The sequence below is a fragment of the Geotrypetes seraphini genome, chromosome 16, assembly GCF_902459505.1.
Source record: "Geotrypetes seraphini chromosome 16, aGeoSer1.1, whole genome shotgun sequence".
Classification (NCBI taxonomy): domain Eukaryota; kingdom Metazoa; phylum Chordata; class Amphibia; order Gymnophiona; family Dermophiidae; genus Geotrypetes; species Geotrypetes seraphini.
This window is the reverse complement of record NC_047099.1, coordinates 25,467,947-25,492,945: the sequence shown is the minus strand read 5'-3', so window position 1 is coordinate 25,492,945 and position 24,999 is coordinate 25,467,947. Positions and strand designations below refer to the sequence as shown.

General features: G+C 44.0%; 3 protein-coding genes across 3 annotated transcripts; 1 reads left to right on the top strand and 2 right to left on the bottom strand.

Annotated features, from left to right (window-relative positions):
* Positions 1-11: 11 nt before the first annotated feature.
* On the bottom strand, positions 12-14,482 carry OAZ3 (ornithine decarboxylase antizyme 3). The gene is made up of 5 exons (XM_033923364.1): positions 14,314-14,482; positions 10,141-10,229; positions 8,307-8,479; positions 5,707-5,792; positions 12-296 (listed from the first exon to the last, which is right to left on the bottom strand). The coding sequence occupies exons 1-5, from the start codon at positions 14,480-14,482 to the stop codon at positions 106-108; spliced, it is 708 nt and encodes a 235-aa protein (XP_033779255.1). The 3' UTR covers positions 12-105.
* Positions 14,471-18,179, top strand: MRPL9 (mitochondrial ribosomal protein L9). The gene is made up of 7 exons (XM_033924738.1): positions 14,471-14,622; positions 14,720-14,879; positions 15,305-15,429; positions 16,297-16,347; positions 16,695-16,796; positions 17,383-17,466; positions 17,814-18,179. Exons 1-7 carry the CDS (start codon positions 14,563-14,565, stop codon positions 17,913-17,915), a joined length of 684 nt encoding a protein of 227 aa, XP_033780629.1. The 5' UTR covers positions 14,471-14,562; the 3' UTR covers positions 17,916-18,179.
* A 1,085-nt stretch (positions 18,180-19,264) lies between these two features.
* RIIAD1 (regulatory subunit of type II PKA R-subunit domain containing 1) lies at positions 19,265-20,780 on the bottom strand. Its single transcript, XM_033924739.1, has 4 exons — positions 20,575-20,780; positions 19,967-20,043; positions 19,802-19,848; positions 19,265-19,437 (listed from the first exon to the last, which is right to left on the bottom strand). The coding sequence occupies exons 1-4, from the start codon at positions 20,635-20,637 to the stop codon at positions 19,343-19,345; spliced, it is 282 nt and encodes a 93-aa protein (XP_033780630.1). The 5' UTR covers positions 20,638-20,780; the 3' UTR covers positions 19,265-19,342.
* Positions 20,781-24,999: the final 4,219 nt, after the last annotated feature.

The following is a 24,999-nucleotide window of genomic DNA, read 5'->3' as shown; positions in this document are numbered from 1 at the left end:
CAAAGTCTTGATTCAGTGGGTAGCAAAGGTTTAATCTGAGCACTAAGTCGTCAGCTCAAAATTACTATAACCAGCAGAATGTGGCCAGCTGTAGCTCACTGGTGCTCAGGGAAGTGACTGCTGCCCATTTGCTTGCCCGCTCTCTGCTTGGCTGACGTTTTCTGCTGCCTTGGAGGATGGCGAGTCTCTCTCCAGTGTATAAGCCATGAAGATGGTGTCGGCCCAGGATGGCACGGAGGGGTGGCCAGCTCGAACTACCTCAAACCCCATATAAGCAAATGCTCTCAGCAGCTCTCCTGTGAAATATAACATAGCCACACAGGTTAAAGTGTAACGTGCTCATATGATAATACTTGTATCTCTCAGCCAGTGGGAGCCCTGCCAGAGTTCATGGAGCATTCAGCCAAAGCTGGGAGCGAAGCTAGCTCAAGTGGGAGAAAACGAGTTACGTGCAATGCTTTTTACTCAAAGCTTAAGTAAATGCCGTGGAGATTGAGTGCCAGCCTCAAGTGGGCTGCACTCTCTCTTGTCTGGCTCATTCTTGTGAATTTCTATTATTTATTTGTTTTTTTTTGTTTTGTTTTTTTATTCTTTATTCATTTTTAAACTTTTATCAAGTGTACAAAATTCATAATAAACACTATTAATTAGACCACTTGAACATCTTATCATTATATCTTATAAATATAAATGCAACCCTCCCCCACCCTCCTTCTAATCACATTATTCATTATAAGATCTTAAACCCTCCCATTGAACCCTTCCCCTCTTTGCTTTAATAACAGCGATTTTATTTTTTTAATCTTCATTCATTTTACAACTTACAAGTGTAACACAAAGTAACATTTGAACTTAACATCACTTAATTTTCTATCATAATGCACATAAAGTAATTAAATTTAACCCCACCCTCCCCCACCTTATCATATCCAATCATAATATATCACATAAAATATTATTTTCGATTAATTTAACCATTACTAAAAAACAAATCAGAATTCCCCCACCCCCACATTCTCCTTTAAAATATCAGATAATCACATATATCAAACAACAAAATCTTCCATTCTTTTCATAATCAAATAGTGAAAAGACAAAAACTATCCCCCCTCCCCCTATTTTCATTTGTACTATTTAGGGAAAATGATTCCTATTCATTAAGTTGTCAATGGCCCCCACACATCTTGAAATTTATTAAAATTTCCTTTCTGAATCGATATTGCTCTTTCCATTTTATAAATATGACACACTGAATTCCACCAAAAGCTGTAATTCAGTCTATTCCAATGTTTCCAGTTACATGTAATTTGTTGTATGGCAACTCCTGTCAGGATAAGTAAAAGCTTATTATTATTGGAAGAAATTTGGCTCTTCGCCCTCAGACATGCCAAATACAACTGTATCATACGATAAAGCCATGTGATTTTCTAACAGACAATTTATTTGGCTCCATATTAATTTCCAAAAAGCCAAAATATAAGGGCAATAGAACAACACGTGATCTAAAGTTCCAGCATCAAGTTTACAATGCCAACATCTATTAGACCTAGAGCAATCCAATTTTTGTAAACGAACAGGGGTCCAGAGTGCTCTATGCAACAGGAAAAACCATGTTGGTCTCATAGATGCAGACATTGTACACCTCATCCTCCAAGACCAAATTCGTGGCCATTGAGACGCAGTAATTTGATGCTTAATCTCAATGCTCCAAATGTCTCTAAGCCCAGTCTTGGTTCACCCAGTGTCGCTTGCTATAAATCCTATTGTCTCTGGCTTCAAGAGGGGCCTTGTAAACATAAATCCAACATGGGATCTCTAACTTGGCTCTTGTGTCACAACAGTTTGAACCTCGTACTGTCACTTCCATTCAACACTTAACTTGGAAGATAATTTTTCTAAGAGTTGGTGAACTCAAGCTCTTGTTCCCTGTCTTTCCTATACTCAATTCTGCAACAGCATACTCAACCCATCCATTGTTTTGCCTATATTTTTTCCACCACTCATCCTACAGAAGCTGAGTTGCGTCTTCATGCTCTGGCCTGTAGAAGAGCGCTGCTTTACGACCCGCATCAAATGAAAGACTTAAGGAAATCATCCCAGCTATTTGCTGCATTTACTCTTTAAAAATCTAGTTTTTGGTGGAATTCTTTGCCGTCTATATAAAATGGAAAGAACATTAGCCACACAGAAAGGATATTTTAGTAAATTTTGAGATGTTTGGGAACCATAACATTTTTCCTTAATAATACAATTGAAATGATGGGATAGGGATGGGGGGTTTCTGATTCTTTATTAAATGTTTGGATTAATAGGAAAGATTATATGTGAATGCATATGATATGGGAGGGATAGGAGGGAGGGGGTTATAATTTCATTAATTTAAGTTGATTGTAATAGAATATCAAGTGATGTTTTTAAGTTCAAATGTTGTTTATTTATTTATTTTTTAATTCTTTATTCATTTTTGCATGTTACAACAAGTGTAGCAGTTAAACTCATATGAACTTAAAGATACACACTTGATTAACTCATATATGCATTAAGTATAAATGTTATTTCTTGATACACTTGTAAGATGAAAAAAATGAATAAAAATTTTTTTTATTATAATTCTTTATTCATTTTTGACTCTTGCAGCAAGTGTACAATATTCAATCAGATAATTTGTACAAATCACTTGACATTCTTAACAATTATTATCCATTACATAATAAAAATTTAAAAAAACCTAGGATCTCCAGCTTTCAAGTGCTTGCTGGCAAACTGGATAGCAGATTGCATTTTCCTGTGCTACAGTGTAGCCGGTTTTCCTTCCGCAGGATCTATAGGCTTACGTGAACCTCTGGGTAAAGGTAGCATCTAACACAGACATTTGCAAGGCATCAATACACACCTTCACAAAGCATTTATTGGCTGGACCTGTCCTCGGCCCAGATTACAGCTTTTGGTCAATTGGTTCGCCAACATCTTTGCTTCCTGACAGCTGTTACTCTGCTCCACCAATTCTAACTCCTCAGGCAATCAGTATAATTATAATTAATTGGCCCTCAGAGACTTACCTTTGAGTGAGCCTGCATTCCCTTGCACAATCTCCAGAGAAAGCAAAGTTGCTTACTGGTAACGGGTTCACTGCAGACAGCAGGGAAATGTAGCCACACTCAACTCATCCACCCACCATCCCTACAAATATAAATACCTTTGTCATTCTAGTTAGCCACAGCTCATTAGCTTTGGCATAGAGGAGAATGAGGCAGCGCAGGAACGCCCGTGCAAGCTCGGAGACATCAAAGTTTCAAATGTCTGAACTAGGAGAGCTTTTCTGTACATTGGGCTCTGTCTGCTGCTGTCACCTTTTGAGTGTGGCTGCATTCCCCTGCTGTCTACGGAAACCCCTGTTGCAAATCAAGAACTTTGCTTTATGTGCTACATCAGTGTCTCTCAAACTGTGTACCCCAATGAGATTCCAGAATTTTACTTTATTTTTGTTTTTAAATTCTTTATTCATTTTTGCATATTACAAGTGTATTAGATAAAATCATATGAACTTATAAATACACTTGATTAACTCTCACATAACACATTAAATATAACATTTCATTACATATTTATATTCTAATATCTTGAGGGAGTCCAGAGACGAGCAACTAAGCTGATAAAGGGTATGGAAAATCTCTTATATACTGACAGACTAAAAAAGTTGGGGCTGTTCTCCCTGGAGAAGCGGAGACTTAGAGGAGACATGATAGAAACCTTCAAGATCCTGAAGGGTATAGAAAAGGTAGACAGGGACAGATTTTTCAGATTATGGGGAACCACAAGTACAAGGGGGCACTCGGCGAAATTGAAAGGGGACAGGTTTAGAACAAACGCTAGGAAGTTCTTTTTCACCCAGAGGGTGGTGGGTACATGGAATGCGCTTACGGAGGCTGTGATAGGCCAGAGCACGTTACAGGGCTTCAAAGAAGGTTTGGATAGGTTCCTAGAGGACAAAGGGATTGAGGGGTACAGATAGGAGTAGAGGTAGGTTATAGAAATAGTCAGGGACCACTGCTCAGGCAATAGGTCTGATGGGCCGCCGCGGGAGCGGACCGCTGGGCGAGATGGACCTCTAGTCTGCCTCAGCGGAGGCAACTTCTTATGTTCTTATGAATATTATGTATTACACCTGATATCTGAACAATTATTATTAAATAGAAACCCTCCCATCCCATCCCCTCCCGTAACAGTATTTCATACAATACAGTGAGACTTAACATATTCATATGCGTTATGACATAAATAAAAATAATACCCACCCTTTTCCCTTCTATCAAATATCTTACCATGGGAAAATGTTATCATTCATTACAAAAGTCTCTTAATGGTCTCCATATTTTCTGAAATTTACCAAAATATCCTTTTTGGGTTGCTATTGTACGTTCCATTTTATATATATATGGCATACAGAATTCCACCAAAAGTTATAATTTAATCTGTCGTAATTTTTCCAATTGTATGTTATTTGTTGAATTGCTACTCCAGTCAAAATAAATAAAAGTTTGTTGTTATTTGATGAAATTTGACTCTTTGCTCTCATTGCTGTGCCAAATAAAATAGTATCATATGTCAAAATTCCCTTTATAAGTATACACTAGAATAGATGACATATACATCACGTACACAAGAGTCCTTCAGTGTTATGAGCATCGGTGTGTGAGGATATAACTGCTCAGACAAGTGCATTCAAAACCAAGCACATCTATTGCATTGATTAGCAATTCTATCTACTTCTGTTACAATTACCCAAACATGGTTTAAAGAACTTTAAATAAATAACTCTCAAATTTAATTCTTTGTTGGTTTTGTAATTTTATAATTTCAATTATAATGTGCCTCGAAAAACATTTGCTCTGTTTAGTGTGCCAAAGCTAAAAAAGTTTGAGAGACACTGTGCTAAAGTATAGTATACAGTGTTACCTTGGATTACGAGCATAATCCGTTCCAGGAGCATGCTCGTAATCCAAAACGCTCGTTTATCAAAGCGAGTTTCCCCATAGGAAATAATGGAAACTCGCTTTGATGCGTTCCCCCCCCCCGAGAACCGGCATTGCTCCCCTCGAAGGCCCCCCCCTGCGATCAGGCACCCCCCCCCGCCACGATTGGGCACCCCCCCGCCACTTCTTACCCTCATCTGGGCACTCTAGAAGATCGGACTCCTCGTTTGCTGGGCCTTGAGCATCTGAGCATGCTCAAGGCCTGCGAGTTCACGTTCACGTTCAGAACCTGAACTCGCAGGCCTTGAGCATGCTCAGATGCTCAAGGCCCAGCAGACGAGGGCCGATCTTCAAGAGTGCCCAGATGAGGGTAAGAAGCGGCGGGGGGGTGCCCAATTGTGTCGGGGGGGGGGGGGTCGGATCGTGGCGGGGGGGGGTCAGATCGTGGCGGGGGGGGGTGCCGGTTCGAGGCAGGGGGGAGTGCCGGATTGCGGGGGGGGGGGGGTGCTCATAAATCGAGCCATGCTCAGTTTCCGAGGCACTGATTTTGCAAATGTTTTGCTCGTCTTGCAAAACACTCGCAAACCGGTGCACTCGTAAACCGAGGTACCACTGTATTACAAAAGTCAGTTGGCAATCTCGCCGTATCATGCCACCAAGAGCTGCTGCTGCCACTCAGCAAGATGCGACTTCACCCCATACTGGACTGAGAGAAAAAAAATCAAATCTTTACCTCTGTCAGTGCGTGTCTTCTCAAAATTCAGAAACACATACTTCACATCTGTCTGCTGTTCTACAAACTCCAGTACTGCAGTCAAGCTAGAGAACAGAAAAAGCCCCCATCCCCCAAAATGTTAGTCCCTGAAGTTCAGATGCCTGCCTTCCTCCAGGCAGCTTGCAGAAAAGTGACTTGACATCTCTCTGTCCCCTTAGAGCAGGGGTCTCAAAGTCCCTCCTTGAGGGCCGCAATCCAGTCGGGTTTTCGGGATTTCCTTAATGAATATGCATGAGATCTGTGTGCCTGCACTGCTTTCAGTGCATATTCATTGTGGAAATCCTGAAAACCCAACTGGATTGCGGCCTTCAAGGAGGGACTTTGAGACCCCTGCCTTAGAGCGCCTGGCCTGATCCCAAGGAAGATGAAAACTTTTAAAGTGTGCGGAGCAGGGCTTCTCGACCTAGGCCTCAGGAACCCCAGAATGTATACAACAGAGCAGGGTTTCTTGACAGGGCTAGGGGGCCTGTATATAATAGAGCAGGGGTTGTCAACTCAAGCCTTGGGATCCTCAGAATGTACACTTCCCCCCTCCCCATTCGCGGTTCCTGCACTTGCGGTTTCATATAATCGCAATTTTTTTCTGGGGAGGGGGAAAATAAAAAATATAACAGAAATCATCTTTTTTTCCTCCCTGCTGCCTTCCCAGCCTTACTTGATGGTCTAGAGGGCTTTCGGGACAGAAACGATCTTCCTACGCTCCTGCCCCGTGCAGATCGCCATGAGAAAATGGCTGCTGGGAGTTCCCATATCCCCCGCGAATGACAAGGGAGAAGTGTATATAACAAATTATATTGCAATGATAAAATAGATCAAATTGGAGGGGTTGAGAGGGAATTGAATCAAACAAAAACATTCTGCCTGTTTTCAGGCTGGCCCTAATGAATATGCATGGAGCTGATTTGCATGCCTGTCACTTCCATTATATGCAAATCTCTCTCATGCATATTCTTTAGGGCTAGCCTGAAAACCCGATTGGCCTGGTGGTCCTTCAGGACAGGGTTCGGAACCACTGCTCTAGAGCAGGGGTAGGGAACTCCGGTCCTCGAGAGCCGTATTCCAGTCGGGTTTTCAGGATTTCCCCAATGAATATGCATGAGATCTGTTTTCATGCACTGCTTTCAATGCATATTCATTGGGGAAATCCTGAAAATCCAACTGGAGTACGGCTCTCGAGGACCGGAGTTCCCTACCCCTGCTCTAGAGGCTAACTGACTGTGTGTGGCTTGTTCTAAGAAAGGGTTTCCTCTTGGTCCTTACTCCCAATCCTCCAAGGCTGCCCACAGGTCAGCTTTTCAGGATATCCCTAATGAACATTTTGTAGTGGCCCTCCTGCCTTCTCCCTTACCTTTTCCCTAGCCGTAGCTAATGCAGACACCTAGTCTGTTTCAAAACCAAGGTTTAGAAAGGTGTTTTAATTCACAAAGCATTAGAGATTGGTTTTATAGCTTGACACAAGCTGAAAAGCCCTAACCTCTTTTGTCTTTCCCTATACAAGAAGAGTTTTATCCCCTTTATCATTTTAGTTGTTCTTTGAACCTTTTCTGGTTCTGCTATATCCTTTTTGAGACACAGCGACCAGAAATGAACGCAATACTCAAGGTGAGGTTGCTCCATGGAGCAATACATAGGCATTACAATAATCTTGCATCCTGTTTGCTTTGTTAGCAGCCAGTGCACCTTGGGTGGAAGGTTTAAGTGTATTGTCTATGATGACACCTAGATCTTTTCCTTGGGTACTAACCCCTAAGGTGGACCCTAGCAACTGGTAACTGATTTGGATTATTCTTTGCATCTGTCCACATTAAATTTCATCTGCCATTTGGATGCCCAGTCTTTCTGCAATTTTTAAACTGCTTGTGTGTTTTGATGACTTTATAAAGTTTTGTGTCATCTGCAAATTTAATCGGCTTACTTGTCTTTCCAGTTTCCTGATCACTTATAAATATGTTACATTACACTGGTCCCAGTACCAATCCCTATGGCGCTCTACTATTCACCCTCCTTCATTGAGAAAAATGGCCATTTCACCATACCCTAGTCCTTGGGCAAAGCCAGTCAGGTTTTTAGGGTATTCATAATGCATATGTGTGAGAAATTTGCATTTAAAAAAGGCAATGCATGCAAATCTCTCTCCTGTCTTTTTACTGGAGATATCAAAAAAAACAAACTGGAAAGCTGTATCCTGAGAATTAGATTGAGAATCCCTCGTCTGTAAGTTAGTTCATAAATAAATAGGAACAATGAATATATATGAGACAAATTTGTGTAAACTGACTCTCCAATGTATGCAAATCCTCTCATCCATATTCATTTAGTCATGAAACGGGGATCTCCTGCATCCCTAATTGGCTGTGGCATGTCCAGGCTTAGTTTGGGAAAGTCTGAAGTAAGAACACTGAATCTTCAGCTTCCTTCAAGAACTTTCCAAAATGCAGCCAAGCGGCTCCCTTCCCCCACTGCCCTCTGGCACACAAGTCTTGTGCCCACAAATGTGCAAATGCACCAGTTGGTGTGCTGAGCTTTCCCAGTGAACTTCCTACCACAGAGGCTCTCACCTTTCTTTGGTACCTTGATTAAGGACCCAGTTAGGGGTGTCCAAGAAGAGTTTCTGACTGCTGAGTGTCCCGTGCCAATGAACTAGTTTGCGTTTTCCTAATCTGAAATGAAAGTCCAGCTGTATAGGATGACTGGAGAGGAGGGTGTGTCCCAGAACAGTCAAATTTCCATCCTACAATCCAACATTCAAAGCAGAAGTAGTTACGTGGCTTAGCAAATATTAAATGTTAACCCCCCCCCCTCCTCACATTATTTGCCCCTGGCGATGTGCTGGAACTAAGCAAGAATACCATTCTAACACACACTTCAATGTGGACCTCATTACCAAGATTTACACATCCAGATTTGTTCTTCAGTAAGAAAGGAACTTATGAACCCTGTATTGGAGGGACATAGGGAAATTCTAGCAGCTATGATAGCTCACCATTTCAATGCTGCCCTAGGACTCTTAATGGGGACTGGTTAAGAAACCCTGGTTTACATAATAAATGATGGGTAACAGAAATTAGAACAAAGCAGAGGTTTCACAATTACCACAATGACAACGCAGAAAATTTCCGTGCAATTGATCTGTGATATTTGCACAGAAATAAATTTATTTCCTACATGGTCATTGTGCATTGTAGGATCCAAGGCCTAGAAGAAACTCATTAACTTATTTGATCAAAGAGGAAAACACTGGTTGTGTGTGCTTAGATTTCTGCAAAGCCTTTGGCCCGGCTTTCCATAGGTAAATATACTGAGCACGCTCTGTAGAGGCCCTAAAGTGACTGATTGGATTGGAAATGACAAAGGGCAGTGGTAAATGTTCATTCTGAGAATAAGAGATACTGCCAGCGATGAGGCACAGGAATCAGTTCTTGGTCTAGTTCTTTTTAATGTCTTTGTAAATCTGGAGAGATTTGCCTCTTTATGGATGATACCCTAGAACAGGGGTAGGTAACCTCGGTCCCCCATTATATGCAAATAAATCTCATGCATTTTCATGGGAGATAGCCCTTGAGCACTGAGCTTGCCCACCCCTGCCCTATAAGGTGTGCAGAATATAAGGAATGACCTAGAGTTTGACAGCTTGGATTTAATACAAAACGATACAGGGTCATTCATTTGTGCTGAAAAAAAAAACAAAAAACAAAGAAGAGAGTGAAATTCTCCTGTCTGCAAAAGAAGAGTGGGATTTGGATAAAGCAATGAGAAAAACAGGAAAAGGAGATGAAAGAGAGTCCACACCCGATGGACTTGGTCCAGAGGGCGGTTAATGAAAATGTCAGTGGTCTTCATTATAAAGTGTATGGTCACAGATTTAAAGACCTCAATATGTCTACCCTGGAGGAAAGACGCGGGGAGAGGGGGATATAATAATGACATTTAAATTCCTCAGAGAGACTTTGGAACACAGGTTGAGGGTGACACATAGACGCCTATAGTATTAGAAGCAAGGTGTGTGTGCTCTGAAAAGTATGAAAGCTTGGTGCTTATACTCCTATACTCACTACTTAACAGAAGGTTTATCTTCTTATTTAACCAGATGACTTTGGAAGTTAGCATGTTAAATCTAAGCAATTCAGTCCACCCTCCTAAAATCACAAGATCTCAAATGAGTTGACCAGTGTTAAGTCTAAGTGGCCTGACTCTAGTTACACACTATGCAATAATTTCATCCACTCAGCAGAATGCAATGCCCTTGAGCAAACCACAACCTCCCTGTGCTTAAACTTGGTCCCTAAGTGTTCTACAGAAGGCCGCTGTTGCTGCCTTGTTTTTCCTACAGGAAGCTATATAAAGTAAAATCCTGCATCTGCATGAATGCTATTCTTTAAGTAGACCACTTACTGAATGAAGTTCTTTTACTGCTGACTGCTCTTCCTGGCCACTCCCGGCAGCCCACGGCCTCCACTCAGGAACAGCAGTGAGGCCAACGCCTCAAGTGGTCACAAGTGTGATCCATGCTGTAAAGCCAACAAAGTAAAAAATTAGACAGTTTTCCCCCCTCCTCCCCCTAACAGACAAGAGCAGCTATTCATGATCGGGGAAGTCCACAGGTAACAGTGAGAATGTTTTCAATATGTCAGAATACCAATGTTTTGTTTCTATTTATTGCCATTTAATCATTATTCACAAGAAACTTACCAAAATACCAGATAAGATCCTCTCCCCATCCATCTCCTACAAACAATGAGAACTGCTTTAAGAAGCGACTCCCCCTGACTAAAGATACCCAAAACCGTAGGCGACAATTCTTGCTCCTCAAACAAGGGGTAACAATGATGGGAGGTGTTTTTCTATTGCGATATCCCTGTAAATATATTGTCAAATATAGATCTAATACATATGTATTCTTCGATCATTCTCAGTTAACAGGGTTCCTCTCTACGAAACGCCTTGAAGAGGTAAATGAAACAACAACAACAATAATTCAAAGGAATTAGAAAGATTCCTACTACCGTAGTTATATGATTGCTTCTCTTTCTAAATTGATGCGACTTATTTTTATTTTCACTCACTAGAATTCTTGGGACTAATAGTATTGATTAAGAATTGTATTTCCTATTTTATATTAGTATTTTGTTTAAAATTATTATTCCTGTTTCTTTTTCAATATTCTGTACAAGAGGTCTTCTTGGAAAAATTTTAAAAGCAATAAATAAATTTAAAAAAGAAGTGACTCCCCCTCTGTTTTTCCCTCCCCCTTTCCACCCTTTCATTTTTATTTTTTATGTAATTTCAAATATTCCCCTCCCCCAGCACCTCTCATATCTACCTTGTCTATGTCTCCTTCCTTGTACGGAGTACACTTTGCCCTATCTAATATTTTATTTTATAATTTAAATTTTAGTATTGTAAACCGATCAGATACTTGTCGATGGTCGGTATATCAAATTATAAATAAACTTGGAAGCATACTTGTTAAAGAAATACAGAAGGAAATCATTATATTAAAGAATAAAAATGAGGAAATTATCTAAATCTTCCTTAGGCCCCCATTACTGAGGATGGCCCAGGTAACAATTAAAGAAGAGATTACTATTACAAGAATCAGTTAAATAGGCATGACTTAATAGCTATCCCAAAATTATATATTAACTGCTCACTAATACTAAAACATTACCAGTTACCAATTTCTTCATATCTATAAATGCTTTTAGCTATTCCGGGGGTGGGGACATATTTTAACCCCAAATATTTAATCATACATTTACACGGGTAAGACAAAATGAACGAGGCTCCCAGAGAAACTACTTTGCAGAGTAACAAAGTTTATTTTTGCAACCAAGAGATTGCATTCATTTCTAGAGTAACTGCTCCTAGGATCTGAATGGAAAGTGTTTATTGAAAGCTTCTATACTGCTGCTAATGACTGGGGGAGTCAATTCAGAGTAGTTTAGATGAGCTTCTGTAAAGGCATTACAATACAGAGCGTGAAGCTCTGCTGAGGCTGGAAAACCACAGTAAGCCATGAGACACATTGCAGAGATTTTACATCTAAGAAGACTTCAGTTTTCACCCCTAAATCAATCTCTCGAAACAAGACAGCACAAATAAAGCTAGAAAAGAAATAATCAACACTGCATGGACATGGACTGCACTGAAACCATATCAAAAGTACCAGATCCTTGCAGTTGGCACTCTGGGACTGTCAAGGGTTAGGCAGCCCTCTGGGAGTGTCAGTGGCTAGAGCAGTGATTCTTAACCTGGGTTCGACTGAACCCCAGGGGTTCGGTGAGTCAGTCTCGCGGTTTCGGCGGAGGTCAAAACACACCTACGACTCATATAGCGCTTCGGTCACGTTCAATCATCTATCAGTTATTCAGTGATTTTGATCAAGACTAATCGTGTACTCAGTTTCTTGATCTATCAATCTATAACTAACACCTTATATACATCCATCAATTCCTGATCAAAATTTGTGATTTAACTGATAGATGATTGAACGTGACCGAAGCGCTTATGATTCGTGATGATACGCCCCGCTTGTCCATAATTGGCTGCAGGTGATCACGCAACATCGCTTGGCCTATCTGTGCTGCAGGGGATTTGATGCGCACAGTAGTCGAATTGTAACTGTTGTGATGGTACGTCGTGTGATACCTTATCTTAATATTTGAATCCTTTACTAACTATGTCGAGCAAAATACGAAAGTGGTCGGACGAATATGTACAATATGGATTCACTTGTATAACGGCACGTGATGGGAGTCAGCGTCCTAATTGCATGATTTGCAGTGCCAAGTTGAGTAATTCTAGTCTAGCTCCGGCAAAACTAAGGGAATAAAGAAGGGTTCGGTGAACACGCATATGAAACTGGTGGGGTTCAGTACCTCCAACAAGGTTAAGAACCACTGGGCTAGAGGGAAGGAAAATGGGACTTGTGATTCTGCTTTTTTGTGCCTACACGTTTAAAGCAGTTTACATATGTACAGATAGTTAGTTATGTTGTACCTGGGGCAACAGAGGATTCAGTGACTTGCCCGGGATCTGATCCCACGACCTCAGGGTGCTGAGGCAGAAGCTCTGCCACCGTTTGCATGATGCACAGTGGGGGATAGGGAATGGGCCTGCGATGCCGCTTTTTTTTGGGTGGTCACACATTCATAGCGGTTTACTTTATATACAGATAGTTATTTTGTACCTGGGGCAACAGAGGATTCAGTGACTTGCCCGGGATCCGATCCCACGACCTCAGGGTGCTGAGGCAGCAGCTCTGCCACCGTTTGCATGATGCACAGTGGGGGATAGGGAATGGGCCTGCGATGCCGCTTTTTTTTGGGTGGTCACACATTCATAGCGGTTTACTTTATATACAGATAGTTATTTTGTACCTGGGGCAACAGAGGATTCAGTGACTTGCCCGGGATCCGATCCCACGACCTCAGGGTGCTGAGGCAGCAGCTCTGCCACCGTTTGCATGATGCACAGTGGGGGATAGGGAATGGGCCTGCGATGCCGCTTTTTTTTGGGTGGTCACACATTCATAGCGGTTTACTTTATATACAGATAGTTATTTTGCACCTGGGGCAACAGAGGATTCAGTGACTTGCCCGGGATCCGATCCCACGACCTCAGGGTGCTGCCACCGTTTGCATGATGCACAGTGGGGGATAGGGAATGGGCCTGCGATGCCGCTTTTTTTTGGGTGGTCACACATTCATAGCGGTTTACTTTATATACAGATAGTTATTTTGCACCTGGGGCAACAGAGGATTCAGTGACTTGCCCGGGATCCGATCCCACGACCTCAGGGTGCTGAGGCAGCAGCTCTGCCACCGTTTGCATGATGCACAGTGGGGGATAGGGAATGGGCCTGCGATGCCGCTTTTTTTTTGGGTGGTCACACATTCATAGCGGTTTACTTTATATACAGATAGTTATTTTGCACCTGGGGCAACAGAGGATTCAGTGACTTGCCCGGGATCCGATCCCACGACCTCAGGGTGCTGCCACCGTTTGCATGATGCACAGTGGGGGATAGGGAATGGGCCTGCGATGCCGCTTTTTTTTGGGTGGTCACACATTCATAGCGGTTTACTTTATATACAGATAGTTATTTTGCACCTGGGGCAACAGAGGATTCAGTGACTTGCCCGGGATCCGATCCCACGACCTCAGGGTGCTGAGGCAGCAGCTCTGCCACCGTTTGCATGATGCACAGTGGGGGATAGGGAATGGGCCTGCGATGCCGCTTTTTTTTTGGGTGGTCACACATTCATAGCGGTTTACTTTATATACAGATAGTTATTTTGCACCTGGGGCAACAGAGGATTCAGTGACTTGCCCGGGATCCGATCCCACGACCTCAGGGTGCTGAGGCAGCAGCTCTGCCACCGTTTGCATGATGCACAGTGGGGGATAGGGAATGGGCCTGCGATGCCGCTTTTTTTTTGGGTGGTCACACATTCATAGCGGTTTACTTTATATACAGATAGTTATTTTGCACCTGGGGCAACAGAGGATTCAGTGACTTGCCCGGGATCCGATCCCACGACCTCAGGGTGCTGCACCACTTACCTTGGCAGCCTGGCATACAGCAGTCTCGGAGGGTAAGGCCGGGGAGTCGCTGGGACCGGGCACCATGTAAAACGAGGAAGCGCCCGTCTCCCGGGCAGGGGCCAGAGGGCGGCGAGAGGAAGAAGCGCCTGGAGCCGCCCGGGGCTGTCAGCTGGCTGCCGGGGCGCATTGTGACAGGTGCGTGGGCGGGGCTAGGCGGCGTGGCGTGGCGTGAGCGCGTCATCGGCCGGCGCCGGAAGTGGAGGCGCCATGCTGGGCTGCGGAGGCGTCCTGCGGGCTCTGCGGAGCGTCAACCTGACCCAGACCAGGGTGGGTGGGGTGGGGAGGGGATCGATCGATCCTGGGCCCTCCCGTCACCATACTAATAGTTCTTCTCTCGCTTTTCTTTCCTTCCCCCCCCCCCCAGGGCACGGTGGTGGTCGAACGCTGGTGGCAGGTCTCGTTGGCTGCGGAAGGGAAGAAGCCCTATCTGCACCCCAGGAGACACCGCATCTACCGCCTGCTGGAGGACACCAAGCACAGGCCCAAGGAAAAGATGGAGCTCATCCTCACACAGACCGTCGAAAGTCGGTGCCTGCTGCTCTCTCTTCCGCCTGAGCAACTCAGGCTCCCGGTTGACTGCTTTATAGGAAATAATGTCCCCCCTCCTCAGTTCAAGAGTTTGGGGGTGGGGTGGGGTTGAGGAGGGACTCAATCCTGCAAACTATAGGGATTCTGAAGAAATTGTGTGTGGGGGAGGTGGGATACACGGTGCCCTAACTCCCCAGCTCGTACTCGGGTGGTGTTGGTAGGTAAGGGAAGGGGGACTCCATCCTGATATGTGCAAGTAGCAGGGCCCATCCCTAAAGACCAAAAAGAATGAGCTTCCTTTGATTCAGCAGTGGTCTTTCACTGCTCTGGATATCATTCTAAGCTTAGAAATGTGCCACTGTTAACATGACCCAGCCTTATCAATGTGGAGCTTATAGTTGGGTTCTCCTCTCCGTTACAGGGCTTGGTGTCCGAGGTGACACTGTATTTGTGAAGAAGGCACGGGGGCGCAATAAACTGCTGCCGCAGGGACTTGCGGTGTATGCATCTCCAGAGAACAAGAAATTATTTGAAGAAGAAAAACAAGTGAGTGACCCCCCCCCCCCCCCCCAGAGGGACATAGCATTTGGATCTTTCTTTAATCCTTGGTATGGCTACCACAGAGTGCAGGAATGTTAACATCCGGGGAATTCTCAGAACTTTAAGCCTCAATCTTCCAGTCCTCTTCCCTAATCTAATCCAATCTCTCCTCTGACATTGCTGGTCAGAGCAGTGTATGGGCACTAGTTAATTTATTTCATTTTTTATTCCATCTTCCCCAAAGAGCTCAGGATGGGTTACAGGTAAGCAGGGCAGGATTAACCAATAGGCCAAGTAGGCACATGCCTAGGGTCTGAAATGGTCAGGGGGGGCCCGATGAAGGAGGGCATCAACATTGTTGTTTTTCAAACGGCGATGGGCCCCTCCAGCATCGATTGGCAACCCCCCCCCATCGATGGAAAGTAAGACAAGCAAACAACGCGGGTAAGAAAAGCAACGGGAACTGTAATTGTGCAAGCGGTGCTACTTGCCCAAAGCTTCCCTCTGACGCAGCTTCCTGTTTCCACCTGGGCACATGGTGGGGTGGGGCGAGGCAGGGGGCCCAGTGTACTTGTGTGCCTAGGGGCCCTCAACAAATTAATCCTGCCCTGGGTAACAGGTTAATATATCTGCTTTTCATGCTGTGGTATTTTTATATTTCACCCATATACTGACTTTCCCGTGGGTCTGTGGGGTAGATTCTTTACTTGAATAAAGTGTGTTTTTGCTGCAGTGGATTATCAGAAGTGCAAAGATTAAGACAGTTTAATTATCAATGATGTTCTGCAGCTCACTCTGCCTTTTGTATCATGTAGAAAAGAGAAAGACATCTAGCAGAGTTGGGCAACTCATTGTCGTCTTTTCTTCTACCAGCTGTATAGTGGAAAATTGGAGGAACGGATTCAGACCAGAACTGGGGAACTGGTAAGTGGAGGCATTCTGGGCAGGAGAATTTCTTCTAATGTAGTGCAAATGGTTATCAGAGAAACATTCCCTTTTTTTGTTAGTCAGTCCAGTTGTGAGGGAGGGATCTGGGCTTCATTCTCTTTGGGGTAGGGGGGTCCTGCTGAAGTGGTGTCTACAAACCTCAGGGCAGGCACACCTGACCAGTCAACTTTACAGGATACCACAATGTAAACACATAAGATAAATCTGCATTCCAAGAAAACCACTGCCCTAGGGAGAGCAGCACGTAGAAAATACTGATTGCTGCTTGTATGCATGGAACTGTTCATGTGTGGCTGACTTGGTGTCATTTCTTCCTATTTCAGACTCTAAAATATCTGCAGAACTGCCATCTGGAAGTGGGAATAAGTAGTACTGAGCCATGGGAGCTGACCAAGGAGATTGTGTGCCGACATTTCCTTAAAAATGTTGGTATTTTGAGTAAAAAGATCTTTGTGGATGGTGGGGGGGGGGGGGGTAGTATAAAGATTACTGCCTATGGAGGTGCCAGAAACAGATTTATCCTGAAGAAATGTGATTGGAGGTACTGGGAAGTCGAGGAGAATTTGTGCAACTTAGCAGAGGCAAAAATTGAAGAACCCTGTGCACAGGGCTGGGAAAACCTTTGGCTCGTATACCAAGCTTAGGGATTACTGGTATTAGGGCCAAAGGCACTAGTGATAAGAGCAGAAGCTTGGTGTGAGTGTAAATACCGCTGCTGACAGAAATAAAATGGAGGTGGTGGGGAGAGGAGGAGAAAGAGAATAGCAAAATAAGACATCCAACTAAATTTAATTTTCTTTGCATTAAAGCATTTGTAAGTATTCTCCTTCCCTCTTAGTACATTTCCACCTCTGCTGATTTGAGACATTTTCTCTGGGCGGTCTGTGGCCCCTTTCCCGCAACTGGATACGGTGTAGTGCTTTCTCCAGGAGAGCTCACTGTGGAGGTTGAATATGTGCCTTGGCTATAGAAAGTTACTCATCATTTCTCATTTCACATCCTTATTTCCAGTTGGGTGTGTTTGTGCCACCTCATGCCCTGACACTACCGGATGAGCGGATTATACAGTTGGGGGAGTACTGGTGTGAAGTGACAGTAAGTACTCTTTGTTTTGGGGGGAGGTTTGTATCTTGTTCTGCTGTACCTAGCTGCTTCTTCAGAGAGCAGGACTTCTGATCGCAATAGGTCAATGAGTAGCTTTAGGCCCTCCTGACATGCAGAGCTGTTTCTCTGCTATAAAAAAAGCACTTTGGCCTTTTTGCGTATGCTGTGTGGTCCTGTAACATGGCTGACACTGTCTACTTCCCTGTTAAGTCATTCTTAGGGCTAAATGTTTTGCTTTTAGCCAGTTTGTTTGGAAAGCTCTAGTCTACAGCAAGTTCTTTGTATTGTGCTCTAGATTTTACGGAACTTTCTCTGAAGTCTCTGTATTTTTTTTTCAGGTGAACGGTATTGATTCTGTTAAAATCCCAATGTCTGTTGTGACGTCAGCCAAGCCACAGATAAAAACACTTAAACAAATGGTAACAGCAACACAAACTTAACAAATTCTTGAGGATTTCTGTTCAGAAAACTGCCAGAATTTAATTTGGCATTCACTCCTCTGCACCTGTGGACTGGAAGGTCAGTTGGGCCAGAAGAGGTCAAACTTGGCCATTGCTGTGATTTTGCATATACTCATTGTGGCTTAGCATACAATTCTGTTCTGCACTGGGATGAATCTCTTTTTTTATTATTATTATTCAGTGTGTTGGATAGCCCTGAAGGGCACATGATTTATAAACATAATAAAAGTCATTTGTCTGGAATCTCTCTGTTATTTTAAGGAAAGTCACTATGAAGCCGGCAAACCTAGGGACATTTTGGCTACTTAAGAATTGTCCAGGTTTTCTGATAAATATATCTTGAAAAGAGTGGATCTGGGTTGTGCTTGTCAAAATATGATGTTGACAGACATGATGCAGAGCCCTGGAAGCCACTAGCAGTATTTTCACCCCTGCTGTTCATGCACAAGCTGGACTGTTATATAATAGGTTGGTAACATAACTGCTTTTTCAGATGTAGTGTGGATTGCTCTGCTCTTTAGCCAAGTCTCATTTGGTAATGTGTAACAGAGTTGTGGGAGAGGATGCCTTTCCCTAAAACAGGGGTGGGTGGGATCTTTTGGGGTACAGAGATGCCATTTCAACCAGTCTGCTGATTCTAACGAGAGATTATATGGGTGGGGATATTTAGATAACTAGTGTGATGCCAACTGTCTTCTAAACAGGAAAAGTTTGTTCAGAAATGTAGGAATAATTCTAGGCTTGACTACTCAGAAGTAATAAAATTGCCTGCAGGTTTATGATACCAGTATTTAATCATGAAGAAGTGGAACCTATGCAAAGTGTCAGATCTATACAACTCTAGCCAGCTTGTTAAGACCACCATGCAGGGAAGATACAATGAAGGACTTTAAAATACTGAGGGATTGGAACGGATAAATATAAATTGTTTGTTTACTCTTTCCAAAAACACTAGCCCCCCAGTCAGTTTGGATCCATTTCCCGGTTGATTCTTTTATCACCAATGGATTTCCAAGGCACACCTCAACTTGAAACTCAACGACTGCAGTTATTTTAGAGTTCTTGGAATATGGTGTTCCCTTGTCAGCATATTTAGGGTAAGGAAGAGAAGGGGTTCTTCCTTTGTTTCCTGTGAAAGACTTTAGGGATAAAGGAGGCAAAACTGAAGATCTTCCTTAGGAAACAATGGAAACAGCACAACAGTATCCCTGAAAAGAAAGCCACTGCAACTGCTCCCTGTCCTATTCACAACTGAAGATAACTTTGCCCTGGATCTTACTCTGCCTGCTAAGAGACAGCAATACAAAAAAAACCCCAAAACAGGCAGCTTTAGAGTAATTTGATCATTTTTCAGGTAAGGGGAATGCAGACACAATCAGCATAATATTCTCAGCAATCTCGCCGCATTATCTCAGTCCACCCCACTGCTTCCTGCTTTGCTGCTCTTTGTCTATCAACTTCTCTTGAATCTTCTCTGAGAGGTCGGGGTCTGTGAAATGGTCTGAAACAAACAAAACCAGCAGTTTCTTAGTAAAGACCAGTTTTCCTCTGTCACTTTTGGAACATGCTGTCGGCTGCCCAAAGTGGATTCTAAAACCCATACTAGAACCATTCACTCTCTGGTGAGAGACAGATTTTGTTACAAAACATTTTATTCAATTTCAATGTAGTCTACAACTTCATGATGGTTCACTAAAACTCTGTAGACTGACCACTGAAACTTAACAAGAGGAGAGAAAGGGATAGGATAAGCTAGTCCCACTCCCTCCATGCAGAGAAGAGCAGACTGGCTGAGCTTCTACAAGGGAATTGGAGCATGCACTAAGAGGACAGGGACAGAATGAAGCGGGGGATGAACATCTCACCTGCAGCAAACTCACAAATGTTATGTGGTCTGTTCAGCAGTACTTCTCTAGGAATGAGAGAAACAAAGGTAACAGCAGTAAGTGAACAACAGTTGCTGGGCTTTGCTTTGGTACAAGGGATGAGGGGGGAGGGGGTTCAGGGGCAAAAGCACATGGTAGGGCTACCTGATGAAGCCGGTCAGCAGAAGCTCCACCTCTGGATGAGACCTGAGATATTTTTCATTCTCTATACGACCCTTAATCTGGAAGAAAAAAAACTTGGTGAGAAAAAGAGGTGCTAGCGCCAGCGGTGATGTGACCCCTCCTTCCCCCCCAACCTTAATCTGGAAGAAGGAAGACAGATTTGGTGAGAAAAAGAGGTGCTAGGGCCAGCAGTGATGTGACCCCCCTTCCCCCTCCCCAACCTTAATCTGGAAGAAGGAAGACAGACTTGGTGAGAAAAAGAGGTGCTAGCGCCAGCAGTGATGTGACCCCCCCTTCCCCTTCCCCTCACCCCAACCTTAATATGGAAGGAAGACCGACTTGGTGAGAAAAAGAGGTGCTAGCGCCAGCAGTGATGTGACCCCCCTTCCCTCCTTCCCTCACCCCAACCTTAATCTGGAAGAAGGAAGACAGACTTGGTGAGAAAAAGAGGTGCTAGAGCCAGTGGTGATGTGACCCCCCCAAAGACCTGCACCCCAAACCATTTCTGTTCTCCATTCAGCCACATACTGTATGAATAACTCCAATACCCGCTCCTTGCCCCCAGCCCCTGCCCTGCTCGCCTCTCCCACCTGCTGCTCCCTCAGTTTCTCCCCCTGATCCTGGTTCAGCGCTTCTCGGTCCGGTTTCTCCATGCTAGGGCCGCTGTCTGTTGCCAGGGCCACCGAGACCCCGCCCCTCGCTGGAGAACGTGCGCTCGGAGAGGACGCGAGGTTGGTGCGCGTGACACCTAGCGTGCGTCGGGGGCGGGGTCTCTGAGGGAGCTCCGGCGCACTCGCGGCCACTGTGTCTGCGCTCAGCGCCGAGCCTTTCGCTCGGCTCGCGCGCCGCGCCGCGCGGTCGGCGCCACCTTTCCTCCCCCGTCGAGCCTCCAGCTCGCGCACGTCGCTCCTGCACAGGCGCCCTCGGGCAGGCCTTGCACAGGGAGCCTGGAGACTGTTGGTGCTGCTCGCGCTGCGCAGGTCACTGCGACTGCGTCACAAAGGCCCCCGGCTTCCTCCCTGAAAACCCTACAAAGGCTGGCACGAGCTAGCTTGCTTTGGCTGCAGCTAGTGCTGCCCTAGGCGACTGCCTAGTGTTTAGGCTTTATTGCTCCCATCAACAAAACATACACAGGCCCAGTCTAAACATTTGGGCAGGACTAGGCAATCGCTTAGGGTGCTCCAAAAGGCAGTTGCAGTCAAAGCAGAACCATAGATCCTGACAGCCATAATTCACACTTCATTTTATTTACTGCTACTAATCATTTCTATAGCTGTACACTAAAACATTCAAGAGACAGTCCCTGCTCACTAGAGCTTACCATTTGATCAGACAGACAAATGGGACAAGTAGAGAATTAGGGAGTTTCTTAAGAATGTAAGAATTGCCGCTGCTGGATCAGACCAGTGGTCCATCGTGCCCAGGAGTCCACTCGCCTGGCGGCCCTTAGGTCAAAGACCAGTGCCCTGACTGAGTCTTTCTTGCCTTACCTCCATAGATTCTGGTTCAGCAGGAACTTGTCTAACTTTGTCTTGAATGCCTGGATGGTGTTTTCCTCTAAAACAGCCTCCAGAAGAGCGTTCCAGTTTTCTACCACTCTGGGTGAAGAAGAACTTCCTTACGTTTGTATGGAATCTATCCCCTTTTAACTTTATAGATTGCCCTCTCGTTCTCTCTGCCTTGGAGAGGGTGAATAACCTATCTTTATCTACTGTCTATTCCCTTCATTATCTTGAATGTTTCGATCATGTCCCCTCTCAGTCTCCTCTTTTCAAGGGAGAAGAGGCCCAGTTTCTTTAATCTCTCACTGTACGGCAACTCCTCCAGCCCCTTAACCATTTTAGTCGCTCTTCTCTGGACCCTTTCGAGCAGTATTGTGTCACTTCTTCGTGTACAGCGATCAGTGCTGGATGAAGTATTCCAGGTGAGGGCGTACCATGGCCTGGTACAAGGGCATGATAACCTCCGATCTGTTCGTGATTCCCTTCTTAATCATTCCTAGCATTCTTTTCGCCGCTGCCACGCATTGCACAGATGGCTTCATTGACTTGTCGACCAGTACTCACAAGTCTCTTTCCTGGGGGGGGGTCTCCAAGTACTGCACCGGACATCCTGTATTCGTTTATAAGATTTTTGTTACCTTACACTTATTCATGTTAAACCTCATTTGCCATGTCGCGACCCATTTCTCGAGTGTGGTTATGTCTGGTTGCAGATCTTCTCAATCCTCCTGTGTCTTCACTACTCTGAATAACTTCGTATCGTCTGAAAATTTAATCACCTCACTCGTCATACCAATTTCTAGGTCGTTTATAAATATGTTGAAGAGCACGGGTCCAAGCACTGAATCCTGTGGCACTCCACTTGTGACGCTTTTCCAAGCAAATGGGGGTTAGGAGTTAAAAGCAACAACCTTAGTTGAAAAAGCACAAGCAGTTTGCATTAATTTTAAGCTCACATCTTTTTTTTTTTTTTATTGTTTTTATCAGTAAGTTACAGTTGGGTACAGTAGGTATGTCCCTGTCCCCCAAAGAGCTCACAATCTAAGTTTCTACTTGAAGCTACAGAGGGTTAACTGACTTGTCCAAGATCACAAGACGCCACAATGTGATGGGAACTGGGTTTCTCTGGTACTGTACTTATCCCCCTACTCTAATCATTAAATCCTTCACCAAATTTAATAACCTCCCCTTATCCACTGTACCCTATAAATAATGGGAAGACTGTGCTGAAGAGACGCCAGCACCCCCCTCCCCACAGGCTCAAAAGGAGGTGGTAGCGGCTAGTACACGTGGCAATTTAGCGTGGCTTTGTAAAAGGAGCTCCAAGTATAACAATTACACAGGCCACCAAAAATAAATATTCTCAGTGCTTTGGGTTTCTGACCTGTTCCTGGGGTTATTTGGGGCGCTGATTCAGAAAATTGCATTGGATACACTGCATCAGCTCTAGTTTCTTAGATATGATTATGGGATAGTAAGTATGCTTTTGGGATAGTAGAGCCAAACATGAACATTGGGAAAAAAAGATTGGCCTCCGAGGGAATATATGGTGGTTGGAGGACAAAATGTAATCAATGAACCTTTGGCAGCACGAGATAGAATCATACTGCCACCACTACATATAAAGCTAGGCCTGATGAAACAATTCGTAAAGGTTTTGAATAAAGACGGTTCATGCATTGAATTATAGCGCATATGTTACCTGGACTTACCATGGAAAAACTGAAGGCAGGAATTTTCGATGGTCCACAGATCAGACAACTTATAAATGACCCACATTTCATAGCATCAATGAATGAAATCGAATCATGTGCCTGGTCTTCATTTGTTCTTGTGAAAAACTTTCATGGCAACAAGATGGCAAACAAGTAGAGGATATGCTCTTTCATTTCAACAGGCTTGGCTATAACATGTGTTAAAGTCCATTATCTGCACAGTCACTTAGATAATTTTCCAGAGAACCTTGGTGAATTAAGCAAAGAGCAAGGTGAAAGATTTCACCAAGACATTTAAAAAAATGGAATCCAGACACCAAGGAAGAGGGGATGCACACATGATGGCAGACTATTGTTAGACTCTTATGCGGGATTGTCCTGGCAGATCCCACTCTCGGAAGTCTTAAAAGGAGCTTCTTGTGTGTCGAATGACTGGAAAGTTTGTACCATAAACTTGTGCTGTTGGTATGAAATGAATAGATTTTCATGTTGTACACTTTTATTTGAATTTTTAATATGTTTTCTTCATGCTTAAAATATATTAATTTAAACACTACATTAAAATATCCTGATTTTTTTTAAATGGGCGAGCAGAGTGAAGAGTGGTATATGGCACACGTCCTATATCTCAAAAACTAGAGCTGATAGGAGAAAACTGGTTCTCTATTTGGAATCAGCAGGTCAGATATACCCAGAAACGGGTCTAACATTGGAGGTACCAACATGAGTGTTGGCTAGTGTTATAAAAGGAAAATAAATCCCCAAAGTCCACCAGTGGGAGAAGCAGACTGACAACAGCTAGAAATGACATCTGGATGAAAAAAGACCTGATTTTTCTTTTCTTACCCAAATACAGCCTGGAGGTGAGAGTAGCTGATATATGAAATTTCTTCCCCTATAGTCCCCAGGAATCCTTACAACTGATGGACCGATGCTGTGGCTAGAGCTGATTAGCACTGGACTAGCACTGGTGTTAATCCGCACAGAATGTTCAGAGGGCTGCAGCCGTGCCAAATAGCGCAAAATGTCATCCAAGTGGATGTAAATGAGGTCATCTGCTATCAAGTTTTATTTAGAATTTGATTGATCGCCTATCCTGGATTTCAAGGTGATATACAATAATAAAAAGGGAGAGTACAAAAGTTAAAACAAAGACATATACCATGTTTCACCAAAAATAAGAACTACTCCGAAAATAAGCCCTAGCATGATTTTCGGGGTAGGTCTTAATATAAGCCCTACCCCCCTGACCCTTCCATCTCTCCCTCCCAACCGTGAGACTGAAATATCTTGTAACAAACGCAGTGTCGGCAGCAATCTAGACAGGCTGCTTCGCGGCCTTCTCTCGCCCGGGCGTTCCTCTGCCGCATCACGACGCACGAATACCCGGACAAAAGAAGGCCACAAAGCAGCCTGTCCAGCTTGCTGCCGACGTTGCATTTGTTACAAGGTATTTCGGTCTCACGGAGGGGAGATGGAAGGGTCAGCAGGGGGGGGTTGCATGGCGGTGGGGGATGGGAGGGAGGAATAGAAGCTGCAAGGGTTAGATTGTGAGCCTTCGGGACAGTAAGGGAATTTTTCAAGTACCTTTCTTATTTCTAATCTTAATGTATATTTTCTGTAAACCGCTTAGAACCTAACGGATGTAGCGGTATATAAGAAATAAATTACATTACATTACATTACATTACAAGAGATGGGAGGGAGGGATAGAAGCTGCAAGGATTCTTCTGCACAAGTGATGGGAGGGAAGGGAGGAAAGATGCTGCACATGTGGGGGAGAGAAAGGAAAGAAGAA